The sequence below is a fragment of the Cyrtonyx montezumae genome, unplaced genomic scaffold, assembly GCF_038088225.1.
Source record: "Cyrtonyx montezumae isolate F1298 unplaced genomic scaffold, pur_monq_1.0 scaffold_3, whole genome shotgun sequence".
NCBI classification, from domain to species: Eukaryota; Metazoa; Chordata; class Aves; order Galliformes; family Odontophoridae; genus Cyrtonyx; species Cyrtonyx montezumae.
This window is the reverse complement of record NW_027072034.1, coordinates 112,293,590-112,321,575: the sequence shown is the minus strand read 5'-3', so window position 1 is coordinate 112,321,575 and position 27,986 is coordinate 112,293,590. Positions and strand designations below refer to the sequence as shown.

Sequence of the window (27,986 nt, the reverse complement as noted above, 5' to 3'; positions counted from 1 at the left end):
TTCGGTCAATGTAAACTGAAAGAGAGGAAAAGCCAGGGAGCGTTGAGGCTGTGGTTTTGCCCACTCCTAAATAACTGCAGCACGGAGCATCCTTCTCCCACTGGAGCCTCCCTGGGCAGACGTAGGGAGGATTCTTGCCCCTAAGGAGAACACGGCTGCTGCGGAAGGAGAGCAGACAAACTACAGATCCCAGCATTCCCTAGCAGGCAGCACCTGCGGCTGTCCCTGCATGCCAGGGGGGATGAGGGTGTGGATGGAGGGCGGGGAAGAGATGAAGGGTGCTGTGGGGCTGCGCTGCGGCTGGGACCCATCCCCCAATGATGCCCAGGCAAAGTGGGTGAGGCTCAATGTGGGGGGCACCGTCTTCCTTACCACCAGGCAGACCCTGTGCCGGGAGCAGAAATCTTTCCTGTGTCGCTTGTGCCAGGGAGAGGAGCTGCAGTTGGACCGGGTAAGGCAGCTGGGTTGCCTACTGCACCATGCCCCTCTGAGCACGGGGAGGGGTGGAGGGATGGAGTTAGACCCCAACAGCTGTAGGAGAAACCCAGAGGAAAATACCTACACTTTCTCCCAGGAAGAATTTTCTCTTGCTAGATGCCACCTGACCGTGTTGTAGCCCAGCACCTAATTTCCCCACCTAGGAAAAACAAGGTCACCTCCCCTTCACCCCTGCTGCTCCATCACCCCAAATGCCCTGGGGCAACACCTCGGATTTGCCTGCCGGACTCAACCTTTTCCCCTGTGAGACGTCCCTGTTCCCTCACACCAGGCCTGTATGCACGGTTGCAGAAGGAGCCTGAGGTCAGGTTTTTTGGCTTTCTTAGCTGGTTTGGTCTGTGCTGAGATGGACATTCTGAGCATAATAATGCAGGAGTTAAAATCCGAGTGAAGCTGTCTTAGCTACAGTCAAGACAAGTGTAGTGCATCTCAGGAGAGTGAATTGCAGATGGGTGCAGGTCAAGATGCCCCACGTTTTTTCACCTTGTGGTCTACCTCTTGTTGCTAGGATGAGACTGGTGCATACCTGATAGACCGGGACCCTACTTACTTTGGGCCCATCCTGAATTTTCTCCGTCACGGGAAGCTGGTCCTGGATAAAGATATGGCTGAAGAGGGTGAGTCTTGGAGCTCAGAAGCTTCTCACTTAACCACTGCTGAAGCAGCACAGTAGGATTTGTAGTTGACCTCCTTGTCTCTCATTATCCTTCTGAAGATTGGTGTGGGAGATTTGAGGCTATCCCTGCAGCTCTTGGAAAACATGTTCCCTTCACTAAGTGGGAATGAAGAAGGTGAAGAAGGCATCCTGCATGTACAGAGGCTTTATGGCTGTTAGTTGAGCAGAGGTGTCACTGAGATGGAAGCAGACTAGGTCTCTTATCCTTGATAAACAGTTTTATTACCTGTTCCTGATATACTTTTAACCAGACTTTGTGACTGAGGTTTGTGTTAATGACTGAGTGTTTCTAATTAGGAGTGAAAACCCAGAAGACCAAGTAGACCAACTGACTGTAATAAACCCCATAATTAATCAGTGACATGTAATGTATGCTAATAGTGCTCTGATGGGTTGTGGGCTGTAGCAGTTCCAGTGGAGCAAGCCAAACAAACCAATCCCTCATTTGATGTTGACAGGGAGTCCAATAGGATAACTCAATAACATCATCATGGTGTTACAAGCCAGCGATCCCCAATGCCTCATTATTTTTTGGATGTTAGGAACTAACAAGCAGCCAATTTCAAAGACAGGCTGTGTTGTCCAGCCCTTGCCAAGCACAGTTTCTGCAGGTTCATTAGCCTTCTTGCCTCTCTTATTTATTTTTACCAAGGAGTATTTTATTCAAAATCATTTTATGAGTTATAATGCAAAAAAAAAAAAGTATAAAATACTACAGAGTTGTAATAATCAGGATTCAGAGATTTTCCTTACTTGTCATTGATTGTCGCCCTTGGGTCAGACAGAGTTCATCCAAGGCTTTTAACACCAGAACTGAAACATAAACAGGAGTCTTGTTCTGTTCACAGCTTGTCCACTGCCCTTTGCTCCTGACACAGACAGACTGGCATGAAACCAACCCGTTAGAGGGTTCATGGCTGAATGAGGGACTCTGAATGGGTCTGAGTGCTCAGGTGGAGAAGGATCAAACCCCCATTAATTCTGTCTGCATGCTGATCTGAGATTGCTGGTTCCTGGCCTTCTTCCCCTTACTAACCCACTGAGAACCCACCTCCCTTTCCCTGATGGCTTATTAGCAAGCAGGAGTGTGTCAGGAGAGGTGAAGAATGCAGACGCCGTGCAGAAAAAATCAAAATAGTTCTGTTTGCCTGTTTAGTGATGAAGCACAGGTGAGAGAACCGAAGACTGAAGTCATACAGGGCTGCAACTCTAACTTGCCCAGGAGGAAAGATGGAATTTTCTGGGGTCTTTTGCTGGAAAAGTCAGAACAAATTGTAGTTCTCTACCTTCCAAAGAGGACCTGAGCAAAGTGTTAAATAGTGGTCACTGAGAGCATGAGTCCTACATTTATTCTCCTTGACCTGTAATCTGAAAGTTGATTTTGGACTCTCACAGAAATCCTCCTCTTCCTTGGGAATATATTAGCAGACCTTGACACCAACCTTCACTGTTTCTGTAGTAGTAGACAGTGTAAAGAAACTGGGGTGAGCAGTAGAACATAACACTAGAGAGCCAGTGCTCAATTCTCTGCTATAAGGGTTTCAAGCAACAGGAACCTCTTAAAGTTCTGTGCAAGGCTTGGGTATTTCATCCAAGGGACACAACCTTGTGAAGAGTACTTAGAGTTGTTTCTTTGGCTTAAAAACAATCTGTCTGTTAACTTTGTGGTTTGTCATTCTTTCTTAGGGATCCTGGAAGAAGCAGAGTTCTATAACATTGTCCCTTTAATCCGGTTAATTAAGGATCGACTGGAGGAGAAGGACTACACAGTGACTCAGGTATGGTGGGAAATGGCAAACAAAGGTGGTGAAGGAAGAAGGAAATGCTGAAAGACAGAAGTAAATCTAGAGGGAGAGCAGATGTGGGAGAGGCAGCAAGGAGTGGAAAGGAGCAACTAATTAGAGTTTATGTGCTAATCTCTGTTTAGCAAAATCTTGCTTGGGGACAGGCTAACACCAATTTAGTCACTATAAACAAGTTCCACATTTGTTTTGCAGCTCCTGAGGTGGTGTTGGATGTAGCCTCTGTAACAAAATTGGCTTCTGGAAGAAGCCTGCTAGTTGCTGTGGGATATGGAAAGATATTTGTGGTGAGAGAGAACAGGTGTTGAGGGAAGGAGTATTCTGGTACGGGGAGTCCTGAGAGTGTAATCACAGTGTAGAATATGGGGATACTTGTAGAGAATCCTGAAGGAAACAGGTGAAGAAACGTCTGTAGAAGAGAAATGCAGACAATGAAGCACAAGGAATCAGTCCTGTGGCTCAATCACACCTTGTCTTGGCTAATAACCTTTTCAAAACTGTCTTCTGGGAGTCTTGACTGGTGTCTCACTTTTCATCATGTCTGCCTTAGGATGTAAGCCTCCAGCAATGCAATCACTTTGTGCCTGCAAAACCCCATCAGCGTTTGTGGCATTTGCATAAATGACTTTTGATGACAAACGCAAACTCCCAGTTGTAAAGAGGCCAGTATCTTCTGAGGACATTGCAAGAAGCTCTCAACTCAGTCCCTTCTCTCCAAAAGTGATAGCATTGTTCTTGCTCCCCAAAACAGTGCAGTACAAGGCTTGGTTGTGGTTTCCACCCTATCTTTAATCTGGGACGTGATGAGAAGGATAGGTCTGAGAGGAAGGGGTGCTACCTCTTCCTTCTGCATGTGGGCAGTGGCCTTTAGCATTTGATCTCTGTCAACACCCTTATCTGCAATTTTTTTCTGTCAGGTACCTCCTAAACATGTCTACCGTGTGCTACAGTGCCAGGAAGAGGAGCTCACTCAAATGGTTTCCACTATGTCAGATGGATGGCGCTTTGAGCAGGTATGGGGAGGATAGAAGAGGAGGGTGAGGACTTGTCTTTTGGAATACAGATGGATGGCTGTATGGTATCCATACAGCCCTCAATCAAGACTGAGAATGTTGGGTCAGTTGTTGATAATGCTGCCACACCTACTGTCTCTTGCCTCTTCTCTTGAAGCTTAGAGGACATCCCTGTTCTCTGCACTTACTCAGCCTAGTTATAAGGCCTTTCTACTGAGGTCAGGGACTGGAGTCCTATTGAGTGATGGGCTTTCTCCCTTACTCCCTAGGTGAAGTGGAAGTTTGCAGTAATGTGTTTGTTATCATTTCTCTTATCCTCTCTAGCTTGTGAACATTGGTTCATGCTACAGCTATGGGAATGAGGATCAGACGGAGTTCCTGTGTGTGGTCTCCAAGGAACTGTACAACTCTCCCAGTGGTGTGAGCTCTGAGCCCAGCCACAAAGCCAAGGTGAGACCAACTTCACTATGGCCTTTCTCCTGTTGCTTATGAAACAGTTTGCTCTTGTTCATCCCCTCTTCCTTTCTTTACTGCGATCATGGAGCACTCAGTAGTGAAATAGATGGTGATATACAGGGTCTTTTGGTGTGTTCAGCACCTTGACGTTATGCCCATGGCCCAAAACAAGGAATGCATGTATTCCAAGTGGAGGTGCCTAGCTATATGTGGCAGATAGCTTTACCAAGTGACGCTGGCACTTCTCATGCTTCTCTAAAATCCCCCCCATGCCTCCACATAACCACGCTGTGTGTGTGTCACTCTACCATTAGGCTGTGAATTCCCCAAAGGTTCTGCAGCATTCTCATTCCTTGTTGAGTCCCATCTAAGGGACGGGAGGTCACTTGCTCCCCTTGGGAGGGAAGGACAGGAACATGTGGCATTGCATGATGTCCTGTAGACACCTAGATACTAGAAGGAGCAACTGATGGAAGCTCTTGAGCAGCAGGATCACAACACTTGTAAGGATTGCCCTTAGATGATGCTACAGAAGAAGACGAGTCTCTTTGCCCCCTGACCCAGAGCTGTCTTGGCTGTGAGGAAAGGTCCCTTTCTATTTCAGCATCATGACCATTGCTTTTATGCCCTTGTGTGTCAGCAAGAACTGCCATGGCTCATCTTGCAAGTGTCTCCGCTCTTTCTTCCCTTTGTCCTGCATGCTGGCCTGCAGAGCACAGAGGATGACGTGGAGAAGGAAGAGCAGGAGATGGAGGAGGAAGCAGAGGCAGAAGCAGAAGAGAAAGGTGCAGCAAATCCTTGAGGAAAAAATAGACTAACCCCCAAGCATAGACCCATCCACCTTTCTGGTGAGAACTCACAGCTAGCAGCAGGGAAGAGCTAGGGCACGCGTGGGGTGGAGGGAAAGTCCTCCCTGGGAGCAGGAGTCTCTCTGGAGATTAAGTTCATAGGGAGGACTTGTTACCTTGGCTGCTGCTTTGTGTTTTTAACTTGATGGTTTATTTATATTATATTTTTATTTGCAGACCGTCCATGTACCGGACACTCCCTCCTGCTCCCCTTTGTCTCCATCTCTGCACTGTCACCTGCCTGGGACATCCTACCCTATTCCCCAGCCTCCAGCATCCTCCCCTCTGCTCTCTTTGCCCCTCACAGCCTCCTCCCAGCAGACCAGGTTCCCATCTCCCCTCCCTAACCCAAGATTCCGAGTGCTCCCTGCTCAGGGCCCCATCTCTCTCTGCTCCTCACTTTTCCTCCTCTGCAGGTATGATACCTATCTGCACTCTCAGATCCTGCCAGTTTGAGCTCTGCATGAGTGACTCACATTCTTCCCTCTTGTGGATAAAGTCCTGGTTTGTAGAGCTTGGGGAGGGGGAAAGCTGGGGGAGGTTGAGTCATTCCTAAGGTGGCTTTTCTGATTTGCATCATACGTGTGTCTTCATTTGCCAAGCTGATCTTACAGCTCTGGACTGGAGGCTCTGGTAGCAGCAGGGAAAGTGCAACCGGGAGTAAGGAGGAGGGCTGGAGAAGAATGCAAAGCAGGCAGGGGTGGTACATGGGAACGCCTACCGTGTGGCTGCCTGCCATGCATGCCAGATCACTTCTCTTGATTACCATCCGTTCCTGCAGCTTCTTTGCACCTCCCTGCTCACGCTTCCCTGGGCTTTTCCCTCCCCCCACCTCTGTGACAGTTGCAGTGGCAGAGGGTGGTGAAAGTGCAGTGGAAGCTGTGGGTCCCAGCTCCAGATGTTCCTGCAGCTACGCTTGTAAGGGACCTCTGCTCTGTCTCCTACTGAGACAGGCTGCCCATCTGCAGCTGAGCAAAGCAAGCTTTCACAGGGGGACCCCTCTCTCTAGCTGGAAAACAGATTTCTTATTGAAGTGGTGGTGCTCAGTGCCACTTTCCATCCTAATGGGGGACACTTGTTAGCTGGATGGCATTTCTCATTTTCTCTGTTCAAGAGCCTCCTTGTTCATGGCTGTGGGACCTGAGTGTGTGTTATCACACTGTGGGGCCAGTGTGTGTTAATCAAAGACTTCTCCCTCTTTTTTTCTCTTTCCCCACTAGGCTCAATCCTTTTCCTTCTTCCTTCCCTTTTCCTTTTTCCCTTTTCCTTTCCTTTTTGTTTATATCTTGTTTCCGCTGTCATGTGCTCTTTCCCTTTTCGTTTCTTGTCCTCCCCTATATGTTCAATTGATTTTTTTTTTTATTTTATATAATTTCTTTGATTTGGTTTCTCTCTCTCTCTCTCTCTCTCCTTCTCTAGCTGTTACAACCCAGAGGCCTGAGGATGTGATCCTGACGCTACACTCCAGCCTTTTAATTTATGCTTGATATCTTTATTTTTGTACGGTAGCGTATGACAGCCCCTTGTGCTGCAGTGACACCCGCAGCCCCCTTCACACTCCACACTCAGCTACTGACTTTTACAAACTCATCTCTGCCCAGAGTTGGGGGGGGGGGTCAGGTGCTCCAAGGAGAGCTGCGGGGGCTGGAGCCCCCTCCTATGCCTAGCAGAACGGCTTTCTTTAGTGTCACAGTGGCCCCTGCTGGGGACATCAGTGATCAACCACTGCAGAACTTTGCTCACTTCCCGAAAACCGATGTGGTGGCATCTGCATTAGGACCACTCCTTACCCTTTCACAGTTGCAGGCAACTAGTCTGGTCTTTTGCCCAGGGGGCAAATGTAGTGCTGCTGCTTCTTTTTTTTCTCGGTCACCTGCACTACTGGTGGAGTGCCCCTCTTCTGGGTGTCACCTTGCTGGTGTCTCACTTCCTGTCCTCCTAAATATCTCTATATTGGATGGGTGAGTGGAGACAGGTGTGTGCTGCTTGGGTATGTGTTGGGAATGCACTGGCAGCTGACAAGACTGGTAGGGCAAGAGCATTCCTGCCTCAGGGAGCCAGGGATTCACTTCACTGCTCTGTCTGAAGATGCCAGGTTGTGGCTCCTAAATAAATCTCACACTTTCTTCCTTCTTGCTGCCTCTCATTTCAAGTGGTAGAAATTTGGTGTTGGGAGGCTGGGCAAAAGGATTGATCACCTGGAGCCATCAGAAATTGAGCCTGCCTTCTGGGCACTGGGGCATCTCCTGCTGCATTTGTGTTGCATCCCCGTGCAGGTGGAGCTACAGAGCAGGTTTGCTAATTGCTATCTCCACCCCTAAATTACAACAATGAAGACTGTCTTCCTAGATGAAGTGTTGACCCTGCTGGGTCTGGGACATAGCTAGGAGGGAGGGCAGTGTTCTGGGAACTTATGCCAGTTTGCCAGTGCCAGGACTGGAGTTTGGCCAAAAAGATCCAAACCCCAGAAGAATACATAACAAAATAATCATAGAATAGCTGAAGTTGGAGAAGACCTCTAAGATTATCTGGTCTGCCTGTCAGCCCATCTCTGCGGTGCCCACTGACCTCAGTGCCACATCCACACGATTCTGGGACACTTCCAGGGACGGTGACTGCACCACCTCCCTGGGCAGCCTGTGCCACTGCAGCACTGCTTCTGAGAAGAAAATTTTTCATAATATTCAGCCTGGTGCAACTTGAGGCCATCAGCTCTTGTCCTGAATAGTAGGCAATAATAAATGAAGTTAGAGCAAGAAAAAAATCCAAATTATTTTTATTTCTATTTCCAGAGAAGCCGTATAATATATACACATACCTACCTGTGCATATATATATATATGTATGCATATCTTCAGTAAAAAACAACCAAACCCATAGCAGCCCCTTTTAAAGCACTGTGCCCCTAAGCCTTCCCCTTCACCTCCTGGATTATCTGAGTCAGGATTTTGAAGTAGCTGAGAATCCCTCATGTTAATGGCGTTCAGAAGGGCAGAAGGGAGAGAATAGAAGGGTGCTTTAATAGTTTTACCACAGGCCTGGGATAGTCTAAGGGGATCCAAGAGCAGCAGTTGGAGGCTGCTCCAGCAGGGAGGCACTGAATGATGTTGGACTTCATGTATGGGAGTCACTGAGATGTGAAGAGTTGCCTGGCAGAGCTGAACAGCACACGCCAGCTAAGAAAATAAGCAATTAGGGAGATGGAAGAGGAGGAGTGATGGGAGGGGAAGGGGGAAGAAGGATGAGCAGCAGGAAGGAGGAGGGAGGGAGATTGATTCTACAGTTACTGGAATCTCTAACTACATCAGTCACATTTTCTTTCAGCAGATGTTCCAGCATAAGACTGTGGCTGAATCACATGGTTCATGGAAAGTTCAGCTCTTCTTGTACTTAGACGTGCGGGTATGCCTGCTTTCCACTGCAGTCCCCCCTGTAAGCTTCTTTTCCCACCCTGCTCAGAAGAGCATCCTGGGACTGACAACATCCCATACAGAAACTCTCTTTCTTTGAGAAGCAAATGATTAAGGTCAGGAATGAGTGCCATTTGTGAGTGTAGATCTGATGTGGAGAAAGAAGAGGTGCACATTTCTCAGCTCATGGTTTGGTTCATCCAGCCCAGAACTTGAGTGATCCTGGTGTACACTCCATAGTAATTTGGACGCCCACATCCCATTCCCCAGCTGACCAAACCAGCCAGAAACCACCTGCCACTGGGCTCCTCACAGGCTAGTGGACCTCCAGAATCACCCTAGAGAAAAGGAAAGAAAAATGGTGTGATGGTGACCCACCAGATTCTTCTACTATTTGTTTTTCATTGGCTTCAGAGTCTCTCTGCATGTATCTCCTCAACTCATGTCTAAGCCATCCACCACATCTCTTATGCCTTAGACAGATGTCAGAACTGTCTCCTGCGCAAACACCTGATGTATTGCTGCATTCTTTCATCATCCAAATCTCTCCCCATGAGCCAGCTCCCAGGCAGCTGGCAGATCTATTGTCTCCTGTTCCATGAGGCATTTGCAAATACATGGAGAGCAAGTAAGCTGGTGGAACTTAACAGGATATCCTGAGGGATGGGAAACAGAGGAATTGCTTGAGATTGACTGTAATGAAGAACATGTTGGTTACTGTGTCTGACAGATGCTAATGAAATGAGAGGGGAAGAGACTGATGTAGACTTGTGACTTGGAAGCGGGAGGTAAAGAGTGGAAAATGGGCTGCGATGAGAAAGTGAGAAGCTTCTGTGTGTTTGGATCCTGTCTAAGGCAAAGATATTGCGAAGATGTTGTCCGGGAAGCTGTTTTAGGCTATTGAGATCAGAGGAAGGACTGAGGGGTCACCCTCATTTCAGGCTATGGAGTGCATTTGGAGGTCTGGGACATGGGCTCATCTGTGCTACCCACCCTGCTCCCGCAACCCCACTGTCACCTGGCAGGCATCCTTCTTGCCCTTGTTGTAGCCAGCACAGAGCATCCTGGGAGAAATCATGTAGTGATAGGCCTCGCTGCAGATGTCCTGCTGGATGATCTGCACATCCACCTTCTGCAGGATATTGCTAATGTGCCCTGGGGGTAAAGCACCAAGAGCAATGCAGTGAGAAATGGTGGAGCTTCCCACAGCTGACCACGTTAGCTCCAGCCCATCCCCCATCTCATTGCCTGCTGAAAGCTGCCACCTGGACTTCTATTCTGCTGTCCATGAGCATCAGACTTTCTAACTTTCAGCAGAGTGCTCCACCTGCCTGACAGGAATAACATGTTTCTCTGCATATTCCCTGCAGGAATATGTTGTGGGCATTTTAGCTTTTGGGATGAGGAGGATTGTGGTTTAGGTCAACCTCTGGAATGCCAGCATTTGGGTTTACTTCTCATTGAAATGGATTTTAGGCCATTCTGGCTAAGTAATGCAAACCCAAGAGTCTTCAGCTCTGGACAGAACCCTCTGAATATTTCCATTTAGGAAGCAAAAGAAGGAAGTCTGATGGTGTCTGAAGACACAAAGTTGAGTTGAGTGAGCATATATGTATTTCTGTGGCATGCACTACTAAGCAAACAGACTGAGCCTGTTTGTTGCCCTTGTGGGAAGGGGACGTGAAGGATTATTTCCATACAGCTAAGCTCTCTTTTTCTCACAAAAGAGAATGGACTCTGGGCCCATGGGAACAAGTCTTGGACCATGCTGTCTCCTAGTGGTGTATGGGCACTGTGTGTCCAAACTATGCCAATGTGATCCTTGGACATCACTCAAACTCTGCTCTGAATTTACTAGCACAGTTGTTACTTGGAAAAATACAGCTAATAGGATCTTTGATAGGGCGTCCCAAGGAGAGACAGTGTTGGTTTGATGAGGAGCAGTCTTTTGTCTCATCTCTCTCCAGTTGAGCACTGTCTCTGGAGGACAACATGACAGAAGCCAACATGCTTGCATAGCATGAGGCTGGGCTTTGGGACTGGGGCTATTCCATGAGCACGAGTAGCCAGGTAAGTAAGTTCTTCAGGGTTATTCGAGTCTTTGGATGAAGGAACACATGCTGTCCTCATAAATCTTAGTAGACTGTCAAACTTACCTCTTTGAAAGAGGTTTCAAGACATTCAACAGGTAAATTTGGCCAACTTGTGACCAAAAAGCAAAGAGAGTGAAGGATGCATAGTATTTTACAGTGAGCAGAAGCCTGTTCTGCCTACCCTACATCTGAACCTATGTTTCTGCTTGATCCTGCTGCTGTGGGCCACCAGCAAAAACACTGCACTTACCACCTTCCTTGAGGGCTCCCCAGCCAGTGATCCAGCAGTGAAGGCCAGGCTCAAAGAGATGGGAAGAGGCAGGCAAGCAGATGGGCTGGATGAAGGGTGAGGTGATCACAGGATGGTCCAGCTGGAGCAGGGCCACATCATAGTCATGGCTGTCCTCCTCGTAATAGGGGTGAAGGAAGAGGCGGATCACTTTGAAGGACACCTCTGTGTGGCTGCTGGTGTTTTGGAAGTATTTGCCCAAGTAAACAGTCCAGACTGAGGGAGAAGCCAGTCTGTATGATGAAGCAGAGAAGAAAACTTGTCACATAAACAGGGAGGGATGGGAAGAGGTATCATCAGGATGATACCTCTAAGAAAATGTCAGCCAAGGAAGATCCTATCACAGGTGAACTTTCCATGGGCCAGAGCAAAAGGAAGCAAGAAAAGAGATTGTTTTAGACTCAAAATCCTGTGTACCTTTTGCCTTACACATGCTATTTTCTCCCACACTTCCTCTCTGGGTGCAAAAATCTCCCTGCTTTTGTTTGGATCTTTATCTGTTCAACTTTATCTCCCTCTGTTTCTTCTCTCTAGCCCCACTTAACGTTGTCTCCCTGTCAAGCACATGCACACACATACACCATCTAACAGGGCTGCATTAGCTTTATTAATTCTGCATCAGGACTCCTGAAGATGACCAAACTTCATGCTTCCTCCTGAAAGGACAGATCCTGGGGATGGGCAGTGTGGGAAGCAAACAGCATCTTTAGCAGGTGATGGTATCTCAGTCTCATCCTACCACATGCTGATGTGTCTATGGCAGTAATAGTATGGGGACAGGCCAGAGCCAAAAGAAAGAAGGACCAGAGAGGTGTATTTCACTACTGTTGCTCACCCAATGCCGCACTGTGAATCTTAACATCCTTCTCTGGTCTATCACCCTCCTCTGTCTATTTACCTTTCATCCTGGAAGCAGTGTGCAGCTGAGACCACCCAGCGGTCAGCAATGAGCGTTCCCCCACAAATGTGGCGTCCCCGGACTTGCAGGCTGGCTTGCCATGGCCATTCCCCTTCCACAGAGTTAGCACCACCGATGATCCTGCTGAGAGGGGCCTGCAGCCCACAGTCTGTGGAGAAGACATGGTATGTTCTTTAGAGGGTGAAGGAATATGAGATATACCTGCCCTTACTTCTGTTTTGCTGGCTGAAGAATTTGATCATTTGGTTGTAGATTCAAGACCAGGTTGGATGGGATCCTGGGCAGCCTGATCTGGTGGGTTGGAACTCAATGATCTTTGAGGTCCCTTCCAACCCAAGTTATTCTATGATTCTATGATTCTGCAATTCTATGATTCTACTCCCTTGGGCCCTTGCCCTACCTGACAATATGGAAGCTGCAGAGATACCAAGAAGGGCAAACAGAGCATAAGTTCTCTCCCTGCCCAAATTGGGGTTGCGGGGCATCCTGAATCTGCCTAACATGGGGCTGGGCATTTCCTAACCGCAGTGCTTCTCATCAGACATGTCCTTGCAGTCCACGGTGGCGTCACACAACGGGTTGGGTTTCTTGACACAGGTCCCATCATCACAATGGTGGGTGAAAAGACCACAGGGGACCTCTGTGAAGATGAAGGGGGGACAGGGCTGAGGAAATGTGAGCTACACTACCAACAGCCTTGGTCTGAGAGTAGGACAGGGCATGTGTCATCCTCTCCCTCTCCCTTCCCTACCTTCATTGCAGTGCTCCTCATCGCTCCCGTTGACACAGTCATGCTGTTGATTGCAGACATTGCTGAACTCAATGCAGGTGCTGTCCTCTCTGCACTGGAACTTTGCAGGGCACACTGCACAGGATGGAAGCAACCAGCAATTAAATATGCAAGACATTGTGTTAGGTGCGATGTCCCCAGTAGGTTCCAAAACCTCTTTTCCTACCTCCTGGGAAGGGCCTGGTTGCCTGTGAAAAGGTGTTTAATTTCAGGTCCTTGTTGTTGGTCTTTGCCTGAGCTACACTGTAGGTATTTCTACACCACATCTTATACCTTGCTGGTTCTGACCTAGCTTGCCTTGATTTCTTGGCTTCACCTCAGACCTGCCTCAACATTATGAGCTTGTCTCATGAACCCTGGGCTCCGGGTTGACCTTTGTTTACCATCTCCAGAGTTTCTCTGCTTACCTGGCTCAAATTCCTATGGGGTTGCATCCTGTCTGGTGAGGTCACTGTTCCTCCTCTTTGTTCTCACCCTCAGCTTGTGGATCACCTTCCCCAGCAGAGCAGCCACTCCTCTTGCTCTTTGATAGGTGAGTCCTGAACCCTGATGGATTTTCTGATGTCCAAGTTGTCTGGTAGTTGCTCAAAATGGAAACCGGTGCCTACTCATCACAGCTTGACTTCAGCTGTGACTGCAAGAACTATCGTTTGCTGTGTTCTTTTGTGTATTTATGTGCAATGCCAAACATGATGGACCTCCACCTCCTAGGCATTTTCTTACTGCAAAGACTCTAATTTCTTCACTAATTAGTGTGAGACTTCCAGAAGATTAAAGGCACATGAAGGTGTGAGGCAATGTGAAAACTGGTTTTAAAGACAAATATGAGGTTAAATCATCAGACGTGCAACAATGACAATGTAAGAATGTCTGTCTGCAAGAGGGAAATATACAAGCCCCGATGTCAGAGGCATGGAAAATGGGCAGAGGGCATCCTCAGCAAATCTGCAGAATGTACAAAAAGTAATCTTTCCCCTCTACTCAGCTCTGGTGAGAGACATCCAGAGTGTTGTGTTCATTTCAGGGCTTGACGGTACTCAAAACCTGACTGCCCAAGACCATGAACAACCTAGGTGACCCCACTTCAGATGCTGAGGCCTGGAGCAGGTTGCCCAGAGAGGTGGTGGATCCCCACCCCTGGAGACCTCCAAGATCAGGCTGGAGGGGCTCTGATCACCCTGATTTAGCTGTGGGTGTCCCTGATAGTTGCAGGGGAGCTTCTAGAATTCACAGACCCCCTGTAGTTGCCCCCCACTCTCAGTGATCCTGTGAGAGCTCTCATGCTTTCAGCAGCAAATGAAAATTCCCTTTTGAAAGATTTCTCCTTTTGTATTCTCTCTTTTTTTTTTTTTTTTTAATTTTAGACTGAATTTTGAATCTTTCAGAATTGGCCACAGTCTTTAGTGGTTCAGGGATCTTATTGTCTGTGAAAAAACAGCCAGAGGGGACAACTCATGAAAAATTAGTTCTGGCAGCAATGTGATGAACACCCGCTCATATAAGTGTTGGGATATGGTTTTAATTAGGTGTCTTGTCTGAGTCCGAACACCTCTTCCCATGAGAACATGACTTTGCAGGAATCCTGGGGTACTGTGTCTGAGTCAGTACTAACTGGTGTTTGTGGTGAGAACCAATGGTTGGTCAAAGACTTAAGATATTCCCCAAACAAACGATGGCAATACATCGTTTAGGATTTCTACATTTTATGTGTGACAAACGGCCTGGCGGGAGAGGTGGGAGCAGAGCAGATGGTGGTTTTGAGGAGGCATTGGCAGGGAGGGAGGGTTGGAATGGGAGACACTGAGTGCTAAGACAGCAGAGGGGGCTGTAAGCCAGGGCTGAGATTGATTGCCAAGACAGGGTGGTGGAAAGCCGGACAAGGTGGTAGGCAGACTGGACTAGGGGATCTGGGATCTTTCAGACTATCTTGAGCTCTTGGTGCATGACATCAGGGTTCTCCAGTCACTATGCACAGGAAATGTAGTGGATGCTCTATCCCTGGAGACATCCAGTGTCAGGCTGGAGGGGCTCTGAGCAACCTGATCAAGCTGTAGATGTCCCTGTTCATCACAGGCGAGTTGGACCAGATGCCCTGTAAAGGTCTCTTCCAACTCAAACCATTCTGATGGTTCTATGAATATTTGCTGCTGCTCCTTCCAGAACAGTCTGAAAACACTTGGCAGCAAGATGACACCTTTGTGGATACATAGATTTTATCTCCTGAAGGGGGGAGCACAAGTTGTACCCAGGTCATGTGGATCCTTTCCCATCAATCCCTACCTTTGGAAGATCAAAGAGCTGTGTCCTGCTGTGATCAAGGACAAGTGGGGAGAAGTCATCACTCACCGCAGTTTCTCTCATCCAGCCCATTGGGGCAATCTTTGATTCCGTCACAGGCTGGGACGCACAAGCCGTTCACAGAACACAGGAACTCCCTGGGACAGGCTGTGAAACCACCATAAAGCAATCAGTCCCCAGTGACTGGAAACCTCCTTGAAGCAGAGCACGGTGACTTAAAAGTGGAGCATGGAACCGCATACCTTCCTGACTGCACACAAGCTGCAACAGCTTGCACGTGGCCTCACTAAAATCCCCCAGTTTTGCCACATCATCCACCTGCCTGGCATGCTCTACCTCTGGTCTTGCACTGTTCCATGACTCCTGAACACCGCAGCAAAAATGAAGTCTTTTATCTGGGGTTGTGATTAAATCTTGGTCAGGGCCACAAAGGAGCAGTTTTTAAACACTTGTTGCCAGGTGCAAATATTCAGTGACTGATGTGGGTTACATCAACCCTATAGCAGGGAACTGAAAAAATGTTGGACAAGGACTATGTGTGCATATTTGTGTGTAGTTTCATTTATCTCTCACTTGCACCAGTTCCAAGTTGAGCAGGAAACAGCTCTCTCTAAGAGCTTTTATGATTGAAACAAACACCACTTCAAGTCAGAGACGGCCTCCCCTTGAAATCTGAAGGTCAATCTATGCTGTGGGTGTAAGGGGTGAGCCAGTAAGCAATGTCCTGGGCTTTGGTACCAGGATGCTTTTGGAACATGGGTCAGGGATAAGTGCTGAAGCAGTTTAAGATGTAAACACTCCTTTTTGGGAGATCAGTGGTGTGTGTTCATGAGCTCACTGTGTTCATGAGCATGTTCCTGAAGGGCAGCTGGCACCTAGAGCTCACGGGATGTGCCTTCTGTTTCTCCTAACACAACCCAAGCACACGTGTTGCTGGTAGCCATCTGGGACCCCCACCACCCCTTTAAGGAGCAAAGAGGAGTCCTAAACTTACGATCAGATTGGTTATACAGGCTGTAAGCTGCCTGCACGCCGGGGCCAGTTAAGGAGATCTGCGAGGTGAAGGTGATGGCAATGTCAGCAGAGGATGTGACTGGGATCCTCTCGGCGTAGGCTTGTAGGGTCCGCAGGCCACACATCCTGAGGAGCAAACACAGATGGGATGTCCTAGGCAGCAAGGGAGAAGACAGCCAAGTGGGACATGGGGGTTTTCTGGGTCTGGGGGTGTTGGGAAGGAGACTACACAGATGGAGTGCTGGAGATAAATACTTTAATATGCTATAAGGTTATGAAGGAGCAATGGAAAATGGCTGTGATTGACACCCATGTCCAGTTAACACGTAGGAGTGCTGACACTGGATCTTTCTCTGCCCGGCCATAGAGCAGTGATTGAGCAAGACCAAGAGAGAAAAATGTAACCCTGTAGAAACCAGAGGCCCTCTCTGCGCATAAGGTAGCATAACTAAGCTAGTGCCTGCCCCAGAATGGCTAGAGAAGGTGGATGATGAAGCCCCAGAGATAAATAGGAATGAAAAAAGAAAACAACCACACACATATGCTGTGGTGGGAACTGATGCAGAAAGTAGGGAAACAAGTAGAAAAGCCATGAAATTCAAAGCTAAATATCTGGGCACAACAGGGTACAATTAAACCTGATGAACAAGGTAAGAACAGCCTATACATATTGTCACCCAGTTCTCCCCTCTGGTCATATGTGAGTCCAGAGTGACCCTGCTTTTGGACATTTCCCACTATGGGGGCAAGTGTTGAAGTCAGGCTACACAAAGCAGTTCAGTTCTTAACTGTATCCTCCTTAAGAGAACTCATAGAAACTGTAGCTCTGATGGTTTCAGAGAGGAAGGTAAATTGAGAAAAAGTGAAAATCCTAAGCCAGGGGAAAGCAATGTTCAGTAATTTCTGGATCAGATCCCTCAGGGGAAAAGAAACTACCACTGCTGGAATGGTCGAGAAGAAGTCAATGAGGCGTGCTGGAGGAGATTTTGCAGGGAAGAAGACAATCTTGCAGCGATTCTTAGGAAACAAAGGGTCCATCCAGCTCCGAGCCTGCTGTGAGCTCAGCAGCTGTGTCTCCTTGCACCTAGGTGGTGGTGAGCAGCAGCCTATGTATGGAGGAGGCAGATTATGGGAAGTCCCACAGGGGTATGCAGTTCTAATCAAAGCAGGAGGATCTGGAGCTTGGAGGAAGATCTGTACGGAGGTGGATGCAAGGCAACGGCGCACACAGATAATATTGCAGAGGTGGTGACAGGCAGATTTGCAAACACAGGAGACGTGGGAGGATGCCAAGGTTACACACAGAGGAGAAAACTAGGAAGCATGACGCAAACAGCAAGACAGAGGGGGCAGGCTGGTAGTTTGGAGCAAATCTATAAGAAATGTGTTCACTAGAGAACCTATGAATGAGAGAGGCTGAAAAAGAAGTAGGCAGGCAAGAAAGAGACACTGTCCCAGATGGCGACCACTGAGCAGGGTGATGGGATCTCTCTCCTTAGGCTTGGTGGCTGAATTTAGCAGGGAACCTGCAGAGGTTTAATCCCAGTTAAGGAGTGGGTAGCAAGAGACAGAGATCAGGACACCAGCACAAACCTTCTGTTCTGAATTATCCACTGGCCTTGGGTACAGGGCAGGTCCTGCTTCTGTCTGCTGAGTGCGTAGGCATCGAACCACAGAGTGATCCCATAGTTGAGGGATGGGACCTGCAAGGGAGGAGGTCAAGAACAGTGTGGTGATGTCTCCTAAGAGTGCTCCTGCCAAGATTCCAGATCCCTGCTCAGCAATGGCATTTCTGCTCTGGCATGCAATATGAGACTCCCCTGCCTTCAGAAACACACACAAAGTGCAGGCTAGGCAGGCTGCCATCATCTTCTCATGATTGTCTTACAGGGAGAAATGGCCAAGTGACGTACACCACCTTAATCATAGAATCACAGAATCATAGAACTATGGATTTATAGAATCACAGAACTGCAGAATTGTGTAGGATGCCACATGGGTTTCAGGGAGAAGGTGGATGCTCTTGTAGGAGCTGGCACTTACCAACATGTGCCAGGTGCACTGGGTGTTGGGTGAGTAGTAACTGGGGTAATGTGGGGTGCTGATCTTCCCCTGCAGCTCCAGGCCTTCCCTCAGGGTTATATTCATTTCACAGGCTGTAAATAAAGATATTCAAAACCCTGCTACCTGTCAGCTCAGCCTCAGCCTGGGTATATCATGTACGTAACTCACTGCAGTAGAGAAGAAAAGGGGCTCTAAAGCCTGATGCTAACATTCATTAAGGTTGGAAAAGACGTCTAAGGTCATAGAGTCCAACCATCAGCCCATCCCCACCATGCCCTCTGACCATGCCCTCAGTGCCACATCCGCACAGTTTTGGGCACCTCCAGGGCTGGTGACTCCACCACCTCCCTGGGCAGCCTGTGCCACTGCAGCACCGCTCTTTTGGAGATGTTTTTCCTAATATCCAACCTGAACCTCCCTTGGCACAACTTGAACCCATTAGTTCTCATCCTGTCGCTGTTACCTGGGACAGGAGGCCATCCCCCACCTCTCCACAACCTGCTTTCAGGTTGCTGTAGGGAATCCACTATAGAACCAGTTCATTGAGATGTGACTCCTGTTAAGAGGCCATTTCCATCTGGCAAGACTTCTAGCTTTCTCCTCTTGTCCAGGGAGGCACAATAGTAATGTACTTAGTTGCTTTAGTTTCTTATATTAAATTGACATTTATCTGAGTGTAGCTGGATGTGTTGCCCAGATCACATCTGGTCTGCATATTCACAAGAGCTTGAGCTTGTTTCTGATGTATCATGATCACTCTGGCTCTGCTTGCCAGAGCCTAGGCTGCCTAATCTTGAGCCAGATACTGATATGTGAACCCAGGCCAGTGAGCAAATTTTAACTTGCTTTTTGCTCACCAACTCTACCTTTGCAATCTTGGCCCCTAGTGGTAATGGAGCACCCCTAGGTGCATTGTGTTGTAGGAGGTATCCTTTCTGCACTTATGGCCACCCTGCTCCAGCCTTTCTCACCTTTGAGGGGCACCACCTGTGCTGAGAGGATGAAGGGGTCATAGTAGCTGTACAGGGCTTTCTTCCACACAATGGACATGACAGGGCCTGATGAAAGGACTTCCACAACAGGCTCCTGCCGACTGCAGCCATAGATCCTGGAGGGAGAGAAAGAACAAAGATGTGGGGAGAAAGGATGGGAGTGAAGCAAGCGATAAACAAATGAAGGAGAAGAATGAGACAGAGAGACAGCAGAGGTCTGTGTTGTCCATGTCCATTGTGAGACACTAACTGAATCTAATACAGGGCCAGCAGAGAGACAACTTGTGCTGCTGTAATCTGTCAGAATGCAGAGCTGACTGCGTGCTATCCCACATCAGTGACTTCAGCTCATCAGTGCTGGGTTTTGCATCAAAGAGAATTTCCTCTGATGAAGTCTAACACCTTCCCCTGCTGTGGTGTGTTCTGCCATCCTGCCTTGCTTCCTCACCGTGCCTGCCCTGCTCAGGAGCTACCTACGAGGTGATGAGGTGTTTCTCCAAGGGGCCAGCTGCATCATACATAGCCAGGCGGTCCCTGCAGTCTGGCAGAGTCCACTCCAAGCGTAGCTTGATCATGTAGCCCTTGAGGCCATGGAGGTGCCAAAGACAACTGGAGGCCAGGTAGTCAGGGCCCTCCAGTCTTAGGATGTCATCCTCCTGGACGTAGCTGTATCTGTAGCAACCTGAATGCAGAGGAAAGATAGATTGTTTTAAACCTCAGGGTGATATAACTGGAGGGAAGAGGGGCCTAGGGATGGTTGTAAAGGAACTTAAGGTATGGGATTGTCACTTGGGATATCAGTGTGGGCTGTATTTCAGTGTTAGGCTGAACCGTCCCAGTGATCTCAGTTTACTTTCACACATGTCTCAGTGACACCAGTCCCCTCTTAGTCCCAATTTCTCTCTGTAAGAACTGTCCCCTCTCCCTTGGTTAAGTCCATACTGTCTCAGACTTTAAATATCACAACACATACATCTTCCACTGTCTTTCTTTTCTTTTACATCTCTTTCTTCTCTCTTCCCCATATTCTTCCCAGCTTTACAACCCCCATGTTTGCTTTCCAGGCTTCAGCTGCCTCCCGAACCTGCATTTTTGAGTAGAAGTCAGCTTATAGGTGCATTGCCAATAGTAGAGCTAATGCAAATTGCCAGCCACAACACTTAAAGCACTGCCCACGATTATTGAAAGGACTTTCAAACATCATTAGGACAATAGACTGCACCACATCCAAAGATGAGCTATGGAGGAAAACCCCCAGCTTTGTAGAATAGATTTTCTTGTGCTCCTTTGCTCCTGCTCTTATCTCCCCTTCCCAGGTGTTACAGCCTCAGGAAACTAATAGACCTTCTGTTCTTGTAAAAATCCCTCCCACAAGGTAATAAACTCAAAAGAAAAGGAAAAGATAGCCTACCTAAAGTGGATTTCAGCACTACTATGTCTTTCACAGTGGATTCTGTTAGAAAAGAAATATACAAAGGAAGATAAACAAAAAGAAAAAATGGTTGTATTTGCATGCTAGCATGGTAGGTGATGATTCCCTTCCCATGTAGACAACTCCCTTAAAACTTTGGCTTGGGGCACTCTCTATGTACATGTCTGCTCTCAGAGACCTGTTTCAGTCACTTATTTCCCACCACATTCCACTGGAATATATCTCTGGCCCCTGTCCCAAATCCATCATCCCTAATTTGTCCTTTCCAGCCCACCACAGGCTTCTCTTCCTTTTTCCCACTCCCTACTGCTACTCCAGGGGCTTTCTCCCTTTCTTATCAGGGCTGGACATTGCATTAGGCACTCCCTTCCCTGGAAGCCATACCACAGGTCACAGCCTCCCATTCCAGAGCTTTGTCCTTGCTCTTTGAGTTCAAATAAACCTCACTGAAAAGCATGGGATTTATTGAAGATGAGGAAGCAGGTCTCTTGATGGCATGTTGTTGATAGCCCCCAGTGTTCATCTTTTGGGAATCATAGAATCATTAGGATTGGAAAAGACCTTCATGATCATGAAGTCCAACCATCAACTCATCACCACCAAGCCTGGGGAGAGGATAGCCCAGGACTGATTCCTTTGGGCTTTAAGGCATGTTTTGGAGATGCTGGCATCCCTGCTGCCTGAATGGAATGCTCCTGGTATCCTGGTGCTAGTTTCCAGACCAGAGAACTATAAAGGTTGGAAAGGACCTCTGAGATCATCTAGTCTAACCATCAACCCATCACTACCATGTCCACTAAACCATATCCCCAAGTGCCACATCTCCACTTTTCTTGAACACCTCCAGGGAACACTTCCACCAAATATCCAGGTCCTAGTTGATACTGAGGTCCAGGTCCTGAAATTTTGCATCTGAAGTCATGGGTAAATCTGACCTCCTCCCTCTCACATTACCAGGAGTTTTGCTTCTTAATTCTATTGCTACGTGTTGACAGCTTCTGCTACATAGCAAAGTCACAGGAGGGCTCTGCTGACATCTGTGTGAATAATCATGGCTTTTTAGGGTAAAACACAGAAGAATAATTCAGTAATTCAAACAATGGCTATGGGCCCTCCCTGAGACCACTCCCTGGTGTAGTGAGAGAGATTTCGGGGTATGTGATGCAGAGAAAGGCAACAGCATGGACTATAAATTTACGCAGAAAAAAATACAGGGTAGACAACAATTCTAGGGGCTGGGTCTTGCTTCAGCCTCCCAGCTGAACAGGGAGCAGCCAGGGATCAGATGCAACTGCCAGAACAAGAGGCGCCATGAGGTCAACTGGGTGTGAGGACTGCTGCTGGAAGATTGTCTAGCCTGGGCCTTTGGTCTTATTTGGCTTCTAAGCAAAGCTGGCTATTCTGCTGGGAGAGCTCTAGTGTTTTATCACGATATAAACAGATGCTGTAGAAAGGATGATCCTGCAGGCACAAGGAGAGACACATGTGCTGTGTGAAAGGACATGCTGAGCTGGCGTTACATGCTCTTTCATCTTTTCATTAAAACTGAGTTCCTGCAAGGAGAAGGAAGGAAGTCCTGATACTCTTTGGGAGTAATGAGGGAGCTGGGGTGAGTGTGGTTGTTAAAAATAAAGCATTGGATGGCTGGAAAATGTTCCTGCACTAGTAAGTAGTCAGCAGCTCTGCATGTTGTGGCAGACTGCAGCAAGAATTCATATTTAGAGCTAAGCAGGTCAGCAAGTGAGACTGTCAGAAAGCACCGAGGTGCTAATGGCTTGCTATTAGCTGGCTATTTTTTCACTTTGTTTTTAAAGAGCAAAGGAAGCCAAAGGTTAAGCCACTGGATTGAACTCACTCTGGCCCAGCAGTGTAAAAGGCTGTGGCTTAGCCTGGAATGCAGGAAGGATGAGGGAAAGCAGAAAGAGCCAGAGAAACTATGACTAGTGTATTAACTCCAAAATAGGAAGATGGGTGTTCTGCTCGTGCAAATCTACCTGAAATCAAGACAGCAGTAAAACAGATGCAAAGAGAATAAAAGGGAACTGGGGACAGCTTAAAGAATGGCACCATCGTTTGTATTTTTAAGAATTACATTATAAAGTGAGTAAATAAATAGAAACTGCAAGATGGGCTGACTTTGAAGCAGTTAGCATATTGTCTTATGACATCTCTCTTAAGAAAGTTAATTTAAGTTGGCTGAACATAAGGTCTAGTATGCTGGAAACAAATTATAGGCAGAAACAAATGATAAGCAGAAGTGACTAATTCTAACTGCAGGCAGAGAGGTGTTCATAGGATGCTAATGCAGTTTCAGCACAATATCTCAGCACAAATATATGGATGAGAGAGTGAGATCATTTTAAGAAAATCAGATTTACTTTAGAGACATCAGGAAATTTATAACCAAATCAAAGCAACTGAGATGTGGAGGGAAAAGTTAAAGAAATATGAGTGTGATATATTAACATAAGATTAATCTTTGAAAAATGCAACATAACATTGTCTGGGGAAAAACTTGGAGCTGTAACATTTAATGTGAAGAAGAAACTTGGAAGTGAGATACTGTAGATGAAAGAAGAAACATAATGTATTTTAAAACCTCTGTGGTTTAGAGCTCTGTAGGAGGGTTCAGATCAGGCTGAGAAGCTAAGTTTCATTATACAGACTAAATACAAATTCCATCAAACTCAGATGCACTGAATGCAGACTCATCCTGTAGTCCTTCACCTAACACACATTTAGAGAAGTTCTGTAGGGATTTCTTTTGAAACAGGCTGTGATCTTCACTTTGGGCAGGAACTGTATGTAGCAGCTGCTATGTGTTGTCTCAGAATAAGACTAGTGGTGACTTAAATGTATTGACTCGTTCTCTCAGTCAAGTAAACTGGAATAATCTCCCCGTGGAAGGAAACAACCTAACTGATCAACTCAGCTCAAAATCAGCAAGCAAAGTCATGACCTGAGTAAGATGTTTCTTCATACAAGCCAAGGCTGACTGAAAGAATGTGAAAACAAAATTGTTATCTAACTGGTCATGGTCAGCTGCACCTCCAAGAATGTTTAATCCTTCAAAGGAAGGATGTTCACTGTGAAACTTTGATTCCTCTATGAGGAAAAAACATACGTAATTGTCTTGATCCTTATTTCTCTCTTATCCTCTTAGTTTTGTCCTATTCCCTTCAGTAGTGACTTCTGCCCACAACTTATGACCTCCCTTCATCATGTTTGGCCAACTGCAGGCCGTTTCTGACTGCTCAGGACACATTAGAGCAGTTGGTACTTACCCAGCAGAACCAGTGAGTCTGGGTTGACCCTGTACTCTGCCTGGTAGGACAGACTACCTGAGTTGTTGAAGCTGGTGGTAAGCTCTTGGTGGAGCACTGCATTTACCCTCTCAGCATTCATTTCCTTCTGCTGACTTTCGGGAATTTGGAGGGCAAACCAGAAGAAGAAGGTCAGAGCCCCCTCCCTAATGGAGAAACACCATGTTAAGTATCTTTTGGGGTGGCAAACTCAAGAGATAAACCCCCACTGTTTATCCACAAATCCAAGCATGTCTGCGAGGACCCTCAAACTCATTGCTGTGACCCTGAAGAATTATTGTGACTGGTGTGAAAGAGCTGCTGTGACCATGGAACTAGTTAAAATTCAGACCTTCGCAAGACTAATCCATTTTATGCCATCTGCCTTTAGTAATGACCATATGCAGGCAGATTAATTTGTTGATTAACCAAGTCTGGTTAAATGAGTAGTATCATTTCAGGTAGAAGTGACTTTTGGTTACTGCTGGTCAGGGGCTGAAATGAAACTCTTGAGACTTCATTGCATCACCACTGAGAGGTGACAAGGGGATGCTACATGACTCATTACCTTATCACAGACATTAATGCTGGGCAGGCTCAAGTATCAGGAGACTGGGACTGGGAAGGCTCTGTCCAACCAGCTGACGGAAAACTGGCTGGTGGATGGGGAATGGCAGAGGAAGAGATGTAGAAGCAAATCTTTGTTCAGAAAAAAGCTAGAGGCAAGCGAGACAATTCCTTCTCCAATTGAAAATGGAGTTACATCAAAATTGAATGTTTCTTTATCTGAAGGACAAGTTTAAGGGTGTAGTTTTCCATGGGGGAAAAAAAAACAAACAACAAAAAACAGTAGAAGCATTCATATATGTCAGTTTGGAAGTTATTCCTGCTTTCTTGAATTACTGTGATGGCCTCACACCTGTTCCATTCTGCTGTTACCCTACTCTCATGTGGACCACATGTCTCAGCTGAAACATCTTTTCCATGCATTCTGACCTTTTGGTGCTTAGAATCTGGCCACAAAAAAATGATTTCCTCAAGTTAGAGAAATAAATTTCCAGATCCTTAGATTTTATTGAGAATGCCAAGCCCAGATTTTTTTTTTCCTCAGTTGTTCTCAGTCAGTATTTTCCCTCACTTGAACTTTCGTCCCTTTGAGAAAAAAAAAATCTCAGTTTTGGCTTTTCATCTTGACCATGTTTGAATATGAACATCAAAACATCCACAGCTCTGTCATACTGGAGTCACTGGATATGGACTGCCCAGTCTAGCCTTGTGCTCATGGTGGGAACTGCAGCAGCTTGTCATGGCCAGATTTCAGTGAAACCAGCATACAAGGGAACTTCTCACACAAACAAGCAAAAAAGCTGTGGAAGCTACTCACCCGAAGGCATACACCGTGCTTGAGTTGTAATATCGACCCAGCTCTGTGGAATGAATGAGATCCTTCAACTGCAATGAGAGAGTCACTTGATAACAATCATGCAATGATTACAGTGACGAAGTGCATATGTCCAGCCCTAAGTTTTATCCCTCTTGCTGCACAGACCCACCAAGTCTGTCACTTAGATGAGGCTACCTGACCCCTTCCTCGTTCATGCATAGAACTGCCTCAGGGCCAGCTCTGGTCATAATATCGTCCTCACCATACTCTGGAGTTTAGCTGACTCCAGCCAGAAGGCTCTGGATTCCATCTGCCCAAGCTCTGGGAAGTATCGTCGATTGAGGACCTGGAGGCTGCCAGAGTAAAACTGTAGGATGACTGGTTCCAGGTGCCATGGCCTGTAGTCTGCCAATAGAAGACACTCATAGATTACCTTGCTGATACATGGGGAGAGGGATATGCACAGTAATTTACCCAATTTTCATCTGTAAAGATCACCAGAAGTCCAGGCTCTTTGTCATGGACATTGCCTTTACTATACCCCATCCAATTCCTACACAGGAATAAAATATGTTGAATTTTTACCTAGGAAGTACCATGTTGCTGCAGCAGCTCCAGCCAGCAAGAGAAAGACTATTCCAAGAAACACATAGCGGAGGCAGACACGTGAGTTAGTCTCTGATTCACTCTTTGAGAAGGAGCTGGCATCTTCCTCCTGTTCCTCGGCCTCCATCAGGAGTATCTAGTGACAGAGCACACCACAGTCAGGCTGTTTACAGCAGCCTCTTACATCCATCTTGGGAGGTGCACTGTCAGCTCTGCAATCCTCTCCCCAGATCTATATGCCCAAGACATCTGTGGGCTAACCATCGAACACTGCTCAGTGCAGACACAAGCCAAACTTCTAAATCAGTAGAAGACAGGCTTCTGGGAAACTGCCCTGCCTGTGCTCCCTGTGAAACCCTCAGGTTTCAAAGAAAATCACAGAACCATAGGATTTAAAGGGACCCTTAAAGGCCATCTGATCCAACTCCCTGCAGTGAACGGGGACACCTATAGCCTGATCATGGTGCCCAGAGCCTGGGCCAGCCTGACCTTGGATGTTGCCAAAAACAGGGCATATACCAAAATCCCTGGGTTTCCCCTCCTGCTTAAAACACAAGTGAGTACAGTAATAAAATTCCCCATAGACAAGAATGTTGTTCTCTCAGGCTGGGAATAGTTTTAAAACTGGTATTTTACTGACTTGGAGAGCAATACAAAAGTAAATTGATGCCTTCAGTTTCATGAAGAGGTCGCACACAGCAGCCCCAGCCTGGGAGCCTGCAGTTGCACTTTGCTCTTGGTCCCCAAAAGCAAACAAGCTATGCCATTCCCACCCAGTCACCAGTCCCAGGGCTAAGCCCATGCTGGCCCTGACTCAGGAGCTGTGCTAGCACAGGGAGAGCACACAAACACCTTCCATCCTTGGGAACGTTCACAGGACAAAGACTTCTTGGCTTGCCTCCTCTCCCTCCATTCCTGAGCCCTAACACTCCAGGCTGGTTTGCAGCAGAGATGTGCTCACACAGTGTAAACATCAAGCGACCCACTCTAGAAAATCAAACCTAGCTTGGCTTACATCAACACTCTGACACACAGCAGCACATTGCTTGCTCTGAGGCACTCTTCCAGAGGGACATGCAGTACAAACAGCCTAGCAGGACTAGGCTTGATCCCTGCAGGGTCATCTTTCTGTGGGTTCTCCCCACCAAACCCATCAGGCGGTCCAGGAGAGCCACTACCATAGGATCTTTTCAGGAACAGCAGGCATAAGCAAAGAACCACAAACCGAGGGGCAGGGCGAGGGGAGGAGAGCAGGAAACAACAGCAGAAGAACCTCTTTGTTTGAAGGTTTAATTGTAGACACAGGGGTTTCCCCCCAGAGCTGCAGACCTACCTTGGAAACCCGCTGCTGCCTGCGAGGCCGAGCCCACACCCCCCACACAAGGCAGCTCACACGCACATGGAGAGGGAGAGGATATCTATTTACCTAAGCTCAAGGTCTCCTCAGTGATCAATAACCGGACTCCATGTCCCTTCAGCTTGGCCTTTGTCCTGCACAGTCCTGCTGTGGTGGGTCAGCACATCCTGTGCATTCAGAGATAGGGATTTCGGAGGCTTGCTGAGAGAGATCTACAGGTTAGGAGCACCTCCACCTGTGCTGAGAGCAACTTCAGAGGTTGATGCAGGTAGTTAAGTTGTCCTCCTCAGGGGACAGGGAGTTGCTGAGCGACTGTTGTATGCCTCGGACACCCTCCTTGGTCCCATTGGGTGCAGGCAGGCAGAGCTCCCTGGCTGACAGGCATAGAAGGCTCAAAGGAGGGAAGCAGACTACGTGCAGTGACGACAGGGGTTGTGTTGATGAAAGCAAAGCACGGCATCCATCAGTCCTGACCTGCTGCACTCCCTCTGGTCTTCCTGGGCTCCTTGCTGCCCATTCTCTTGCCGTGGTACTCCCCACACTCAGGTGCACCACTGCTCACTCCTTCCTGCAGCATCTGCTACCTTCAATTCCCAAGTCCTTCTTGCCTGCACTGCCTTCTCTCTATGGCCCTGCAGCTCTGTTTGTGCCCCTTATTTTTCACAAAGTAAACAGAGCTATCCCGTCAATAAAGCTGGGAGGAGGACACACAGGCTACTCTTGACCCAGGGCTGAGCTCCAGC

The 27,986-nt window shown here is 47.4% G+C and overlaps 2 protein-coding genes across 6 annotated transcripts; one reads left to right on the top strand and one right to left on the bottom strand.

Annotated features, from left to right (window-relative positions):
• The first annotated feature begins 229 nt into the window (after window positions 1-229).
• KCTD17 (potassium channel tetramerization domain containing 17) lies at window positions 230-7,424 on the top strand. 3 transcript variants are annotated; one of them, XM_065741310.1, is made up of 7 exons: window positions 230-451; window positions 1,007-1,115; window positions 2,861-2,952; window positions 3,894-3,989; window positions 4,314-4,439; window positions 5,158-5,293; window positions 6,713-7,424. In XM_065741310.1, the coding sequence occupies exons 1-6, from the start codon at window positions 230-232 to the stop codon at window positions 5,245-5,247; spliced, it is 735 nt and encodes a 244-aa protein (XP_065597382.1). In that variant the 3' UTR covers window positions 5,248-5,293; window positions 6,713-7,424. The 3 variants fall into 3 exon arrangements, with proteins under 3 accessions (XP_065597382.1, XP_065597381.1, XP_065597383.1); XM_065741309.1 differs by lacking the exon at window positions 5,158-5,293 and adding an exon at window positions 5,471-5,709 and having other exon boundaries at window positions 242-451; XM_065741311.1 differs by lacking the exon at window positions 5,158-5,293 and having other exon boundaries at window positions 242-451.
• Window positions 7,425-8,057: 633 nt separating this feature from the next.
• TMPRSS6 (transmembrane serine protease 6) lies at window positions 8,058-27,638 on the bottom strand. Of its 3 annotated transcripts, none has more exons than XM_065743014.1 (18): window positions 27,313-27,638; window positions 25,866-26,022; window positions 25,543-25,685; window positions 25,281-25,348; window positions 23,879-24,063; window positions 20,574-20,615; window positions 19,640-19,844; window positions 19,142-19,278; window positions 18,150-18,262; window positions 17,700-17,809; window positions 16,087-16,232; window positions 15,141-15,239; window positions 12,756-12,869; window positions 12,528-12,644; window positions 11,984-12,152; window positions 11,047-11,318; window positions 9,722-9,858; window positions 8,058-9,041 (listed from the first exon to the last, which is right to left on the bottom strand). In XM_065743014.1, exons 2-18 carry the CDS (start codon window positions 26,011-26,013, stop codon window positions 8,883-8,885), a joined length of 2,364 nt encoding a protein of 787 aa, XP_065599086.1. In that variant the 5' UTR covers window positions 26,014-26,022; window positions 27,313-27,638; the 3' UTR covers window positions 8,058-8,882. The 3 variants fall into 3 exon arrangements, with proteins under 3 accessions (XP_065599086.1, XP_065599087.1, XP_065599088.1); XM_065743015.1 differs by lacking the exon at window positions 27,313-27,638 and adding an exon at window positions 27,220-27,253; XM_065743016.1 differs by lacking the exon at window positions 20,574-20,615.
• Between the last annotated feature and the right edge of the window lie 348 nt (window positions 27,639-27,986).